Source organism: Peromyscus californicus, unplaced genomic scaffold, assembly GCF_007827085.1.
Source record: "Peromyscus californicus insignis strain IS unplaced genomic scaffold, ASM782708v3 Scaffold_16__1_contigs__length_79575227, whole genome shotgun sequence".
NCBI classification, from domain to species: domain Eukaryota; kingdom Metazoa; phylum Chordata; class Mammalia; order Rodentia; family Cricetidae; genus Peromyscus; species Peromyscus californicus.
The window spans coordinates 15,849,006-15,864,427 of record NW_026294458.1 but is presented as its reverse complement, the minus strand read 5'-3'; the positions used below and the strand labels follow the sequence as shown (position 1 = coordinate 15,864,427).

Sequence of the window (15,422 nt, the reverse complement as noted above, 5' to 3'; positions counted from 1 at the left end):
TGACCAAGGCAACTTCTAAAAGAAAGCCTTTGATTGGGCGTATGGTTTCAGAGGGTCAGAGTCCACGATGGCGGAGCAAAGACATGGCAGCAGGAACAGCTGAGAGCTCCCATCTTTTATCCGAAAATAAGAGGCAGAGAGCACCTTGGGAATGGCATGAGTCTTTTGAAACCTCAAAGCTCACCCCCACTGACATGCCTTTTCCAAGGAGGCAGTACCTCCTAATCCTTCCCAAACAGTTCCACCCACTCGGGACCACGTGCTCAAAAATATGAGCCTGTGGGGGACATTTCCATTGAATCCACCACCTCCAGCGTAGTCCTCAGACCTGACTTGAAGGAAATACTCTGCATTTTTGTGGGATGTGCTTTCAGAAGCAGCAGTGAGCATCCATTCAACATTAGAAGATACACAAGGAATTTAACTTTTATTGTTTTTCTCATCCGTGGGACTCTAGAAAATAAAAGGATGGCATCTACCTCTCCTGAGTTTTATCATGTTTATGTCGCAGGGGTTGAAGCTGTGTGGTGTAGATGAGCCTGGATATTCCAGACTTACGACCCTCACAGGGAAGTGCAGTAAGTAGGTGGGGCTGTTCTCAGTGAAAAGCCATTTCTCTCCAGGTGTCTCTGATGAGCGGGGCCTCCCCTCCCCAGTACTCTTGGATCAGAACTAGTGCCTGATTTCTGAGTGTGGCAAGAGCCACCCAGGTGTTTTGCATTTGTTTAATTGAGGAACATGGGTGGGCTGGGGCATTAAACTGAAAATATTTGCAAACCTGCATTTCTTTTTGCTAATAGAATCTAATCTGTTGCTGGTGACTGGCCTCTGGGTGTGTGTGTGAGTCAAAAGTGTGGTTCTGAATGGCTCCTCTCTTCTGACTGTATCCGGTGCCTGTGTGGGCAGCTCCTAAGAGGTGCTCTGTGTATTATCCCTGCTCCCATGCTAGGGGAAACAGTGGTCAAATCACTTTTGAGTCATTTCTTACAGTGACAGAGGACAGGCAGATCAGGAATTCAGAGAGACTAGACTATATCCTTTGCCTTCTTTATTTTACTAATCTCACTCAGACTCTTGTGTTCGCCGTGCTTCCTCCTTTATAGTCATTTTTATTTTTGTGAAGATGGGATCTCGCTCTGTAGCCCAGGCTGGCCCCAACTGTGTGCTCCTCCTGCCCTGAGCTGAAGTGCTGGGATTACAGGTGTGCGTCACCACGCTGGCTCTTCTCTGGTCTTTGTATGCATCTCTGAAGGTCAAATCCGGATACTGTGGTTCTTTCCAGGACACAGATCGCTCTGTTGAACCCTTCTCAACAACAGTTGGAACTGCCAAGTGTCGTCATCTTGGTTTGAAGGCTGCAGCAACTGAAGAGAGAAATGTTGTAGAGAGTTATTTTTTGGAAAGTGTTCTTCAGAACACAAAACAAAACCAGAGCTTTTTACTTACTCCCAGAAGTTGCTGTTGTCTCTCTGACTGAACTGGGATGGCAGTTACATTTTCCTGGGTCCTTAGTGGTCAGGGGATAGAGATGTGGAAGCCATTTTGGGGAGATAAAAGGAAGGTGACCGCAGACTTCAGGCCTTACATGGCATTGGCCACTGTTTGTATTCTCTGGCTATTCCTCTGCTGAACTGTCCCTAAAGACTCAAACCGAGCACCATTGTTTGAAGTTTTTTCCCCTCATTCTTCTATTAACTTAGTTTTTTGTTGTTGTTGTTGTTGTTGATAACTTCAAACTTGAAAAGAGCACATTCTGATTACGTCTCCTCACCTCTCTTATCTCCCTTCTATCTATATCAACCCTCCCCCCATCCCTTTTCTCAGATTCCTGACTTTTGGGTTGGTTTGGGTTTTTTGTTTTGTTTTGTTTGTTTGTTTGTTTGTTTGTTTTGCTTGTTTTGTTTTTTTGAGGCAGGGTTTCTCTGTGTAGTTTTGGTGCTTTTCCTGGAACTCACTCTGTAGCCCAGGCTGGCCTCGAACTCACAGAGATCATGTGGGTTACACATTAGGTGGCATTGCCGTATGTGTGGAATGAAAGTGGCTAGAACACTCTCTGTAGCCCAGGATGGCCTCACACTTGTGGTGATTGTCCTGCCTCAGCCTCCTGCATGCTTGAACTACAGGTGTTCGCACTGAGCTTTTAAAAGAAGAGTCTTAACCGGGCGGTGGTGGCGCACGCCTTTAATCCCAGCACTCGGGAGGCAGAGGCAGGTGGATCTCTGTGAGTTCGAGACCAGCCTGGTCTACAGAGTGAATTCCAAGACAACCAAGGCTACTCAGAAAAACCCTGTCTCAAAAGAAAGAAGAGAGGGAGGGAGGGAGAGAGAGAGAGAGAAAAGAAGAGTCTTAAATCCATAGAATATTCAAAAATGAGAGAGAAGGTGTGTCCTTGGAGACAACAATCTGAGATGAAGTGTCATGATGGCTGAAATTTCAAGTGGTTTAGAGGGAGAGAGGGAGCAGATGTGGCAGAGTATTAAGGACTGGCAACACTAGCTTTCCTAAAGATTAGAATTTTTCAGAGAGAGTCTTTAAAAGCAGACAGAATTACTCCAGAAATCCTGGTGTGGTGGTGCACGTCTGACCTCCCAGCACTTGGGAGCTTGAGGCGGGAATGTTGGGAATATCTCAAGTTCAAGTCCCCGGCTCTGGAAAATGACAACCTAGGAAGAAGGATTGGAGCTGTGTCGCTTCCAGAGGCTTCTGTCAGTGCCGGCGTCTCTCTAGCGAGGAAGAGACCTGTGGGGGCTGTTTTGTTTTGGCCCCTGTGGCTGTTCACAGCCACAGCCCTTCCTGTCCGGGCTGCACTTTGTTAGAGGCTGGCAGGAAACCCGGTGCCTCAGCCTTGGGCCCTCACCAAAAGGAAAGCTCCTGTGGGAGGCCCAGGCTCGGCCCTTCCTTCTTCGCAGGACAATGCCCGAGGCCGCCCTGCCACTGCCAGCAGGAAATGCCTGGGAGATGCGAGGTGGCCCACTGCCCAGGAGGACTGGAGCCGAGCCTCAGGCTCTTGGTGGGTTTTCTCTTCAGAGTCTGGACCGTGGCCCAAAAGCAAGGTCTAAGCTCCTGTGGGCTGCGGGACTCTGGGAGGAGCTGCCAGGGAGGGATGAGCCAGAGGTGTTCTCCTCAGACACAGACCCTCTCCTGGCTTCAGGCTGTCACCATCTCATCTCCCCTCAGAGCCCCAGGACCTCCACTGTTTGTCAGGAAGCCATTCCCTCCGTGTTTCTAAGAAGGCCTTTACAGGGCTGTGCTGGGACCTCCGGCCAAAGGCGTGAGACCAGCGGCCTGTGTTCTACCACTGTGGTGTTTCTGCCTCAGCTGACACCAAGTCCTGGAACTCTGGGAGGGAAAACCAAGAGTTTGGCTTGGGCCCGTTCAATTAGACACAATGGGAAAAAGCAAGTAGATAGTGGAGCACGTGAATCTAAGGAATGAGAGCCGATAGCCCAGAGGAAATAAACCCGACAATTGCAACCTACTGAGGTTGAATCTGGAAGAAACAGAAAGCCTGCGCAACAAAGAAATGCGTAGCAATTACAAAATCCACTCACAGAGAACAATTGCAAAACCCACTCACAGCTGAGTCCTGCCACGCCGAAGAGCCCTGTGTGGTGCCCACACCTACAGTCCCAGTGTTGACGCAGGAAGATCACTGTGAATTAGAGGGTACGCTACACTGAGTACGGAGTTGCAGGCCAGCCTGGGCTACATAGTAAGACCTTGTCTCAAAACCAAGCAAAAAGTAAGCTTGGATGCACATCTTAAATCCCAGCACTGGGGAGGCAGAGACGGGCAGGTCTCTGTGAGCTCAAGGCCAACCTGATCTCCATAGCGAGTTCCAGGCTAGCCCGGCCTACATAGTGAGACCCTGGCTCAAAAACATCGAAGTTGAGCTTGGTAGGGAAGTTTGACAGGAGATGAGCATGTAGGGGATGCAGGAACAGAGGTAACCCAAGGTGGCAGGGGAGGGGAAGGGACCGAGAGCTGAGCCATGGTCTCCCTGAGGTTAGCTGACTTTTCTTCGCTGTCTTTGAACCCAGCTTCCTTAGGATGACAAGAGGGTCAACGTCCACCGTTGGCACGTGTCACTGCTTGAACCATAGGATTTCTAGTGTCACAGGACACTAAGGCAGGTGCCTCTGCCGCCTCATTTTGTGTTGTTTTTCAAGACAGGGTTTCTCTGTGAAACAGCCCTGGCTGTCCTGGAACTCTCTCTGTAGACCAGGTTGTCCTTGAACTCACAGAGATCCGCCTGCCTCTGCCTTCTGAGTGCTGGGACTAAAGGTGTGCGCCACCACCACCCGGCCATCACCTCACTGTTAAGTAGGAACACATACGAGTGCAGAGAGGTTCCGTTCTCTGCTCCAAGTCCCCAATGCTGTGTCAGGTCCACAGCCATGTGCTAACAGCTCTGTGTGTGTGTGTGTGTGTGTGTGTGTGTGTGTGTGTGTGTGTGTGTGCAAATGTGAGTACATTCAAGTGCAGAACTCAGAGGACAACTTATGGGGTCAGTGTCTTAGTCAGGGTTTCTATTGCTGTGAAGAGACACCATGACCACAGCAGCTCTTATAAAGGGAAACATTGAATTGGGGCTGACTTACAGTTCAGAGGTTTAGTCCGTTATCATCATGGTAGGGAAACATGGTGGCATGCAGGCAGACATGGTGCTGGAGAAGGAGCTGAGAGCTCTGCATCTTGATCTGCAGGCAGCAGGAGACTGAGTGCCGCACTGGGTGTAGCTTGAGCATAGGAGACCTCCAAACCCACCCCCACAGTGACACACTTCCTCCACCAAGGCCACACCTCCCAATAGTGCCACTCCCTCTGGGCCAAGCCCTTAAACACATGAGTCTATGGGGGCCATTCCTATTCACACCACCACAGTCAGGTCTCTCCTTCCATCAGATGGGCCCCAGGGATTGGACTCAGGTCTTCAGGCTTGGCAGCAAACATTTTCACCCAATGAGTCATGTCACTGGCCTGGTCTGCTTTTTTTTTTTTTTTTTTTTTTTTTACAAGCAGAATGATTCATATTTCTCTCTCACTCCCCTCTGACATAGTTTTTACTATATAGCCCAGACTGGCCTGGTACTTTGATCCTCTTGCCTCAGCCTCCTGAGTGTCTGGATTACAGTTCTATGCAAGCACACATCTCAGGGTCACTCTCCTCCTGATACCTATGTGTGCACACACACAATAACTAAATTGATATTGTTTAGTTTGGTCCAGCCATGAGGGGGGTGTATGCTAAGCCTGAGGGGAGGCTGTAATACAGAGGAAAACAGACGTAGAGCTGGATGTGGTGTCACGTGGCAGGCCTGTAATCCCAGCACTTGGGAGATAGAAAGATCAAAAGTTCAAGGTCGTCTTGACTATTTAACAAATGGAGGCTAACCTGCGCTACAAAAGATCCTGTCTCCATAGCAGAAACAAAAACAATAGTGATGCATAAGTATAAACTGAGAGCATATGGCTTCCCCACCTTGATGCTGGGGTGATGGTGACATGTGGAGGGTTCCCAGTTTAGTAAGTCAGTGAGTGGAGGATCTCTGGCTTCCCCGGAGAGGCTGAGGATGGAGCGCCCACAGACCAGCACCAGATACAGGGTTTCTCTGTGTACCCCTGACTGCCCTGGAACTCTGCTGGCCTCGCATTCAGAGATCCTCCTGCCTCTGCGTCCCAAGCGCTGGGATTAAAGGCCTGTATCACCACCGCTCTGCTTTGTGATTAAGTTGCAATATATGGAACTGGAGGGGACACGAATGTTCAGACCACAGCGACCTCTCATTTGTCCGAGCAGTGGTCATCACTGTGGACCGTTCTGTAATCCCAACACCGGGGAGGCTGAAGCAGGGGGTCTTTGAGTTGGAGGCCCACCTGGACGCTACGCAGTGAGCTCCAGGCTAGCCTGGGCCACGAGGCAAAACCCTGCCTCAAAAGTAAACAGTTAAGTGACAGTGTGCTGTGCTTTGAACAAACTTATTGAAACCCATAAAGACACCTTGAAAATATTCTAATGGTTTGCTTTAAAGACGAAAAAACATTCATTTACCTAATTGTGTGGCCCTGCGGCTGGATGGGAGCGGCACGTTCCAAAATTAACCCCTCCCCGGCTGGGTCTAGGGAGACTGACTGGGTGGCGCCTGGCATGCATGCCCTTGACAGCGTCGGCAGAGTGAAAGGAGAAAGCAGAGGCGATCTGTGCCCGCTCCGTCCCCCACCCACCCTTTTTAACCAGTGACCTCGCGCCTCGGGGGGCGGGGAGGGTGCCCACCCCACCCCTACGAGCGCTTGGCAGCGCCAGAGTATTGTCTGGCTTGGCAAGCGGGGTTCGTGAACCCGCAAAGGGACCGGGTGCTGGCGGCGCCCTCCTTTGTGCGGCGGCTGCGCGCGGCTCCACCGCTAGGGGGCGGCCCGCGGCCCGCAGACCCCCCGACAATAGGCGAGGCCGGGGGAGCGGTGCGGTCCGGGAACTTTCCCCGGGCTCGGCTCCCGGGCGGCTCGGCCGGGCCATGGAGGAGGGGGCTGGCGCCGCGTCCCCGCTCTGGAACTGGGACTACCTGGACCGCTGCTTCGCCCGCCGCCGCGTCTGCATCTCCTTCGGCCTGTGGATCTGCGCCGCCTGCTGCTGGATCGCCGCCCACGCGCTGTAAGGGGGCCGGGACCCGCGCGCGGGGTGGCGGGCCGTCCGCGCGGGGTCGGGGGTGGGGGGGGAGATCGGGCGCCGCTCGCCTCCTCTAGGAAACCCAGGGGAAGGGGCGCAAAGGGGGGCCTTCGGGAGGCAGCTCAAGTCCCGGGGTCAGATCTGACACGGCTCTGTGCACTGTCGTGGAGTCCCTTCTGGATTCCCAGCACGGGGGAAGCTGGGCTGTGAGCCGGCGGCAGGAGGCTGGGTGGTGCAGTGGGGGCGGCTTGGGTTGGCTTCTATTGTCAGCCTTTCCCTGCTGGCTGGCGCGGGGAGCAAGGGCAAGGTGTAGTAAGCCTTTGGGCCTCCCGGGAATGAGGAGATGCCTCCGAAAAGGAATGTGAGGATTAAATGAGGCAGACCAGGCAAAGGACTTAGTAAGTGCTCATTAAACACCATTACGGCTCTGGCTCTGCCACCCACCCTTAGGGACCCTAGCAAGTCCCTTGATGTTTTCTAGTTTTAATTCATCCATAGCTGGGAAGAGGTGTAGAAGTGGTGTTCCGACTCCGGCCACAGTTTTTGCTTTGGTCTACCTTGCAGTGGGATTGGCCAGGTAGTCCCTGTCGCCTGGGTTCTGAGGGTGAAACTTCCAGGTCTTCAGCCACCCAAGTATACCCAGACAGGAGAGGAAGGGTGCGTCATCGCCCTTCCCCACTGCTGTAACTGGCTCACCTTAGCGCTCAGGGGACAACCCCTTAGGCTCTCCGTAGTGGTTCAGAGAGTCTGCAGTCAGTCCCATTGCCTAGTGAGTGGAGTCCAGGAAAGACGCTCTGGGCCTGGGCTGCATTTCTTCACGCCCTTGGTCCTTGCCTGCTCCCCCCACCCCCAGGTAGGTTCTGTTAGTACACTTTCGGATGAGGAGCCTGCCCACTGAGTATGCCATAACACAGGCAGGCTTCAGGGATTGAGCTATCCAGTCAGAGGGCGCAAGGTAAGAGGGCTCCACGGCACCATCCCCTTTCTCATGGGCATTGTTTCCTTTGTTCCTCAGCCACCCCATGCTGCCCACACTGTTGGGCATGCTTGCCCCTGGAACCAAGGCCTACCGAGGTTCAGCGGTGTGCTGAGAATGCCTAGCTGTACAGGCTTGAGAGCAAGGCGTCTATCTTTCACCCAGCCCGAGGCTAGACATGGCCCTCTCCTCTCAGGACCCCACCACGCCCGAACCCCTCTCTCCTCCTCCGTTTGCAGAGAACGGGTCTTCCATGGTGTGGTGTGTGGGCTAGGTTAAGGTCAGTCCAGGAGTCCTGGCCCCCGAGAGCTTGGAGGACGTGCCTAAGAGCATCAGGGCATAGGGCGAAGGCCCTAGCATGAAGTCAGATCCTGCATCTACTCACATCAACACCCTAGGCTGCACATTCTCCTCTCTTCTATACAAAGGCTGAAAGAAAGTATTGCTAATTTGGGTCTTCACTCCTTGACCTTGGGTTGGTTTTAACAGCCCAGAGCGTAGATATATAGCTAATGATAACACTCTGAGCTTCAGGCTTGGGGCTGACAGACCCAGAAATGTTTAGGGTGTTGGGTAACAGCCTTCCTTCTGTAACTATGGGACCGATGCTCAGAACCTGATCAATGGAGTGAGCACCAGCCATCCTGTCTGAGTGAATGAAGCCGGAGCTGCTCCTGGCCCATTCCTCTATAAAAACCAGCAGGGAGACACCTGACACTCAGTGTGGTGGAGACGGCATTGGTGATATTGCCAGAGAGTCTCTGGCCTCTACTAGTCTGCCCTGCCCTCTGTATGACCCAGGTGTGGGGAGAGGGCTAGAGGGAGAGAAGCCAGCCGCTTGGAGACCTGGGGAGCGGGGCCCAGAGCACTGTGCTGCTGCTCTGCAGTTCCGTTTTGTTTTCCCTGCATTATGAACATGCACAAATTGCTCAACTGGCGGAGTCTGCCACCCACTGCACAGATGGACTGGGTAGATTTCACTCTCATTTCAAAGAAACAAATTGCCTTTTAAATTTAGGCAATCATGGCTATAGTTAGCGGCGCTGGTGGGGGGTGACTTTTAGAAACTGTTTCCCTTTCAGAAAATCAAACCTAACAGCTAGCGTGTGAGGGAGGAGAGGGCTCTATACATTGACCCAGCCTGATTTGGAGGAGGGAAAAAGAAAAGAGCCCTTCTCTTTTCTTAAAGACAGGACCTCCTAGGTAGTGCAAGCTGGCCTCGAACTCGAGACCTTCTGTTTCTGTTTCCCAAGTGCTAGGATCACAGGTGTTTCCGAACATGCCGAGGCTTGGAAGAATCTGAGGTGCATGCCCCTTGCCCAGCTGGTTTCCCCCTTCTGTAGAAGAGGACGATATATCTACAAGTACAGCTCCAATTCCCGGCATGGCCTCGTGGTTCTTCTGGTCTTTTCTTCCCCACCTGTACGCTAAATCCAGAAACACATGCTACACCTAGGGGGTAGAGGGGAGATGATGCTTCCCAGAACAGAGGTTACAGCTGCCTCTTCTAGGTGTCGTCTCTGGCCTCGCCTCCAACTCACAGCCCCCGTGTTCTGTTCACACTCCTGTCACCTCAGGGTTCTCTACCTGAGATGCACCAAGAAATGTGGCCGGGACCAGTCGACACTGTGCGCCGCCTTCTGCCTCCTGACCAGCCTCTGTGACACCGTGGGGGCCATTCTGGCCAGACAGCTCACGATCCAGGTATGTCCCGCACAAGCCTGGCTTCTGCTTCTCCGCGGCCGCCGCAGAGGTCGCCTCTGTCTTTTCCCTCGACCCGCCGAGCAGTTTCCTCTCGGAACCTGTGCCTTGTCCTTCCTGCCTTCTCAAGTGCTCTTTCTCTCGGGGTCCACACACGGCCCATCCTCAGCTCCCTTAAGCGTTTGTTCAAAGCCGCCTTCTAAAGCAAAGCCTCCCGGGGCTGCAGCCATGTCCCAGTGGGTAAGAGCACGCAGAGAGGGCTAGAGTTTGGTTCCCAGAACCTGTGTCAGGTGACTTATAACTGTGTGAACTCCAGCTCCAGGGGATCCCATGACTTCTCCTAGGGTAAGTGTACACATGTGGCTGTACACACGTGGCTGTACACACACACACACACACACACACACACACACACACACACACTAAGGCCTTCCCTGTGTGAAATTGTAACACATCTCTTCCACAAGTGTTCCAAGCTCCCTTCTCCTGCTATGGTTTGTTTTTTGTTTTTGTTTCTGTTTTTTGGGTTTTTTTTTTTTTTTTTTTTTTTTTGGTTTTTTTGAGACTGGGTTTCTCTGTGTAGCTTTGCGCCTTTTCCTGGAACTCGCTCTGTAGACCAGGCTGGCCACGAACTCACAGAGATCCGCCCGCCTCTGCCTCCCGAGTGCTGGGATTAAAGGCGTGCGCCACCACCACCACCACCGCCCGGCCTGCTGTGTTTTCTTATCTTGCCGTGTCTTAGTTAATTTCCAGTTGCTGTGACACAACACCATGACCAAGGCAACACATACAAGGAAGTGTTTAATGGGGCTCCTGGATTTAGGGGTTAGGGTTCATGATGGCAGAGCAAAGGCATGGTGGCAGGGACAGCTGAGAGCTCACATCTGGATCTGCAAGTAAGAGACAGAGGCACTGGGAAGGGCTTCAGTCTTTTGATAACTTAAGACCCAGCTCCCAGTGACACACCTCCTCCAACAAGGCCACACCTCCTAATCCTTCCCAAACAGTTCCACCAACTGGGGACCAAGGATCCACATGTATGAGCCTTTGGAGGCCATTCTCCTTCAAGCCACCACAGCGAGTTATCGTCATCAGAAGAACAGGGACTTAGTCACCTCTGTATTGTCACTGTATACAGCTCATAGTAGATGCTCAGTAAATAGTCATTATTGTTACTGTTTACAGGGCTGAGACTTGGCGGTGGCAGCCGAGTCCTTCCCCGGGTGGTGATGTGGGATTTGGCACAGGGAAAAGCGGTTTCTAGCTTCCCCAAAGTGTAGGTCCTCAACTAAAGCGTTCTAGCCCTCAACACATATCCTAAGGAATATTTTTTGAGCCCTACCGCGAGGAACTCGTGATTTTATCTTTGTGGCCACCCAGGCAGAGATAAAGGGGAGCAGCCTAGTGGTCAGGACACTGGTTCAGAGGTTTGAACTTGCTGAGAACACTGTCGTGCTGGCTCTGGAGCAGACTCCCTTTTCCATTGGCTTGTGGGGTAGAATGAGGCTCTGTTCATGTCCAATAGGGCTGGCTGGCGGGAGTTTTTAAATATTTAACTGCCTCCTTGGCGCCGAGATCCCCTTGTGTATTAATTCATTTACTCCGGAAACTGTCCCGTGATATGGGTCCTGTCATTCATCTGCTACAGATGTGGAAACTGAGGCACAGTGAAGCTTTCTGTAAGCCTGCCCTCTAATAAATACCAGGGCCAGATTCCAAAGCCACAACGTATCCTCTTCCCATTGAAGCTCTTGTCTCTGGTACTGTTGACTTCTTCTAGGTCCCAGTTCCAATACTGGCCATGAATTGTCTGCAGACGTCTATATGACAGTCATTGAGGGAGACCTGGTTGTGTGCCGGTTTTACAGATGGGGAAACTGAGGCCGGAGAGCTTCCATGTCTGGGATATAACTCCACAGCAAAAGCTACCCATGCCACAGACACGCTGCCCCGGCGTAACTCATGTGGTGGGGGGTCTCCCAGGAGGGTAGTGCTGTGGTACCTCAGGGCTGGTGCTTGATCGCCCAGACTCTGTCTCCGTTTGCTTCCAGGTGTTCACAGGTGCCTACCTAGCAGTTGTTGACTTCGTGAACTTTATGTCCATCCTCTTCCCAGTCTGTGGCTCCAAATCCAAGTCGAAGTCTGGTGAGTGTGTGTACACCGTCATCCCTTCCGCCTTCCGCCTCCATTCTTCCGTCCATCCATACGCTCAGTGCCCGTTCCTTACCACACCCCGAGCCAGATGAAGGAATGAGATCCCTGACCTCAGCCGCATGAGAAAGATGGGGCCCTAAGCAGTTACAGAGAGGGATGAGAGTCGGAGCTAGGAAAGCGTGTGGCAGCGTGTGACGACACCATGACTGGTGGGTGTCACGGGCAAGCAGACCAGCACGGGCCAAGGCCAGAAGCAGGGATGTAGATGGCTTCAGGGGACAGTATGCAAGTCTGGCTGACCAAGCCAAGCCACACAGCTTCTGGAAATGGATGGCAGAAGCAGGCATGCATCACCTCTGCAAGAGCAGGGCTGGAGGGACCGAGATGGGGTGAATAGCCCTGAGTACGTAGGACTGGGGGTTCCTGAGAAGAGAGCAGTCAGTGTTCTTAGACTCTTGTCCAGAAGCAGGGTGGTCACATCGGTGGGTCAACCCAGTCCACGTAGCTCAGAGGAAAATTATTCTTTAAAATACTCCGAAGAGCGTGTGTCCCGTGTTCCAAGGAAACCTGCAAGGATTCGTCTCTCGCTGCTGTTTCTCCTGCTCACAGAGTGGGTGGCTTGACGTACAGTCACTTATCAGTGCCAGTGACAGAAATGGTTGGAACATGGTCATTGGGGATGGGAGAAGAGGGGTTACTGTCCACCTAGATACTAACATTAAAAGATTCCTTCAGGGGTTGGGGATTTAGCTCAGTGGTAGAGCGCTTGCCTAGCAAGCGCAAGGCCCTGGGTTCGGTCCTCAGCTCTGGAAAAAAAAAAAAAAAAGACAAAAAAAGATTCCTTCCAAGGAAGACAGGCAGCAGCCGCTGTCGGGGGAGACAGTTTCTGGAAGAGGAACTTGACCCCAGGGCTTTGAAGGGGGTCATGATCGGCCATAGCAAGACATGCAGCAGAGGCTCGAGTCTACACCAGCCTCCCCCTCACCAGCCGTCTGGTGAATTCTGTCGTCCAGGAGCATCATGGGAGGTCTGGTGTCTCCCGCAGGTGGGAGCTGCAGGGAGAGGAAGAGCAGAGGACACCTGAGAGCCAGTGTGTTTGCCCTGGCTCTGCCGCTGTGCCTGGGTCCCGGCTGGGCAGTCTGGGCTGCTGTCCCCAAGGCTTCAGCCCCAGTCCGAGGGCCACAGCGGAGGCTGCTGGGAAGCCTGCTGCAGGTAAGGCTGAATGTACGAAGATGTGGGGTGGTACAGGTCACTTCCCTCCTTGTGCCCTTGGAGAGGGTGAGGGTTCTTGCCTTTGGAAGGAGGGGCCTTCTAAAAGCAGAAGGGATTGTATTGGGTTTATTGCTCTTTGGGACGTATGCACAGTCTCTACACATCCGTTCTTGCAGGAAAACCCGGAAGTCTTCGGCTACCTGCTGGGAGGCATCGCTGCCTTTGGCTCCTGGGCATCCCGGATCCCTCCGTTCTCCAATATCGTGAGCCTGGGTGGGGCTGGGGCTATCGGTCCTGTGACCAGTCTTGGGGCATCGGGAGATCCTGGGGGTGTGATGTCCCTGTGTGGAGCACATATGTGCTTACATTTTTCTGAGGAGCCAGTATACGACAGCAGTGTGGGCTGTGTGTGTATGCATGCATGGGTCCGTGTGTGTAGGTGTGTGTGTGTGTGTGTGTGTGTGTGTGTGTGTGTGTGTGTGTGTGTGTGTCTAAAGGGACTGAACAGTGGAGTCCTGAGACGTACAGGGACCTTCCAGGAAGTCTGAGGCGCTTCTCTCTACTTCCTGTAGCCAAGGAAAAGTAGAGCAGGAAAAGGTCACATGGACGGGACAAATTAGAGTCTCACAAGAGAACAAGAAAGGCACAGAAGTCCAACACAGTTAGCTACCCACGGTCTTACTGGCAAATATTTCCAAACATCTGGGCTGTGGGAAGACTTGCTGGCCAGGTCTGTTGAGGCCAAATGGGGCTTATCCTTGGGGAGCTCTCAGTCCTGCGGAAGACGCAGATGGTGCTGTGAGGGGTTTCCCTGCTCTCCCGATAGTGGAAACAAGTGTTTGGCTTGGGAAGCAGGAGAGACAGCCCCTGTGCCATCAGGGAGTGAGAGTGGACACCATGACAGTATCGGGCTGCGGGGGGTCTCTCATAGCGGCTCACAAGTGGAGGCAGAAGCCGAGGAAGGGCTGTCTGTACACGGGAGAGGGCATGGAAAAGCCACCATACAGGACGGTGCCTGAGTGAGCTCCGGGGCTGGTGTAGAAACTGGCCGGCCAGGTTTTCTCTGTAGAAGACTCTGCTGTGGTGCTCCTGCCTCAGTGGCAGGCCCAGCGCCAGCCCTGACACCCGAAAGTGGAAAGGGTCTGTCATTTAGCCTGAAGACAGCCACTTTCCCAGGAGCGCCACGCTTCAGTAGCAGATCCAGAAGGACAGGACGTGGGAGGCAGGTGGCTTGTGACTGTGTGCGTACAGAGCCCAGCTGGGCTTCGAGGCCTGGGCCTCGAAGTCCTGGAGTCCTGTCTCCAGAGATTCCCAGGCTGGCTGCAGCAGCCTGTGGAGGAGTCTCCAGGAAGGGGGTGGGGCATCACATGGTGGGGAGACCTTCCAGGGAACAAGGGCTGTATCTTCACTACCTGTTCTAGTTCCCTAGGACCTGCAGCGGGGTGGTCGGCCTGGGGAACTCACAGGCCCTTAATGGCCCTGGGAAACTTTCAGGGTTGTAGGAAGGAACCATGGGAAGGGCATCATTACCCTCAGGCTGTGGGACCAGGGACCAGACCCACCTTCACCTCCAGGTATCCCACAGTTAGGTGCTTGACTGGGTCTCTCTTCTCACTGGCTTTCTGCAGATGGTGGCCAGAAGAGAGCCTGGAGATAAAACTAACAGGGATATGTGGCATTCCTGGCTGTTTTTTGTTTGTTTGTGCAGTGCTGAGCTTTTAACCCAGGGCCACACACGTACTAGGCAATCACTCTAATGCCGAGCTACATCCCAGCCCATCTGAGCATTCTTGGGGGATTTAAAGCAAAAAAGAGAGAAAAATCAGCCAAAATACACTTTTCTCCTGAAATTGGTTCCATTCCTTAGCCAACACCTAAATATTTCTAAATACCATCACCTAACAAGCAAACCAGATTATACACATTTCATACTTGCGTATGTGGAAACTTAAATATATACTGTGCAGTTTAGTATGTAGTCTTGTGTATGCATGTATAAATGTATATATAAAGTGACTTGTTTTGAATATTTATTTATCGGGGGTTGGAGATCTGGCACATGGCACATGGCTAGGTTGTTATGACCGGGGGACAACTTGCAGGAGTCGCTTCCTCGTACAGTGTGGGTGCCAGGATCCAACCTAAGTCGTCAACAGCAGGTGTCTTTACCTGCTGAGCCACTGGCTGTAAAGTGACTTTGTGCCTACGGAGACTCCTTACATGAAACATCGCACCTGTTCCTTTTTTGTGAGCCAATATCTCTGCTGTTCATTCTCTCACAACGTCCCGTTGGCTTCACAACGTCCAGAAGGTCGCCTCTCAGTCCCTTGATCTCCCTGGGTGGTGAGGTTCCGCAGCGGGAAAGCTGGGGCAGTGGCTCTTTACAACTCGGTCTCCCTCACTGTCCCCAGCTGGCATTCCCAAGTCGCTACCCACTCACTGGCCTGTCCCCCAGGAGTCCTCTGATATATGAAGTCTCGCATTCCTCCATGACAGAGGGATGTGCCAGGCGTGACAGGGTCCAGAAAAGAACCAGAGCCCCATAGGGTGGACACAGTAAGGAATGGTGTCCGGTGTTAAGGTTAAGCCAGATTCTGAGGAATGAGTAGGGTTTGCCAGGCAAGGGTAGCAACATGAACAATAGCTAGATGCCTAGCGGGCGGAGCGCCCTTTGTGAGCAGCCTCTGGTAGAGGGCTATGCCATAGGCTACCGAG

The 15,422-nt window shown here is 52.8% G+C and overlaps 1 protein-coding gene and 1 long non-coding RNA gene across 4 annotated transcripts in view; one reads left to right on the top strand and one right to left on the bottom strand.

The window, feature by feature from the left end:
- Positions 1–393: 393 nt before the first annotated feature.
- LOC128111953 (uncharacterized) lies at positions 394–9,200 on the bottom strand. Its single transcript, XR_008218787.1, has 2 exons — positions 6,561–9,200; positions 394–1,364 (listed from the first exon to the last, which is right to left on the bottom strand). It is a non-coding gene; the product is annotated as an uncharacterized LOC128111953 (long non-coding RNA).
- The window catches only part of Tmem44 (transmembrane protein 44), a 32,527-nt gene continuing 23,315 nt past the window's right edge, over positions 6,211–15,422 (top strand). The window contains exons 1-5 of one of the 3 annotated variants that reach the window (XM_052740532.1): positions 6,211–6,649; positions 9,218–9,344; positions 11,393–11,486; positions 12,541–12,707; positions 12,884–12,970. In XM_052740532.1, the coding sequence (XP_052596492.1) occupies positions 6,513–6,649; positions 9,218–9,344; positions 11,393–11,486; positions 12,541–12,707; positions 12,884–12,970 (612 nt within the window). In that variant the 5' untranslated portion in view covers positions 6,211–6,512. The remainder of the gene's footprint in view (positions 6,650–9,217; positions 9,345–11,392; positions 11,487–12,540; positions 12,708–12,883; positions 12,971–15,422) is intronic. The other 2 variants (XM_052740531.1, XM_052740533.1) reach the window with 2 other exon arrangements.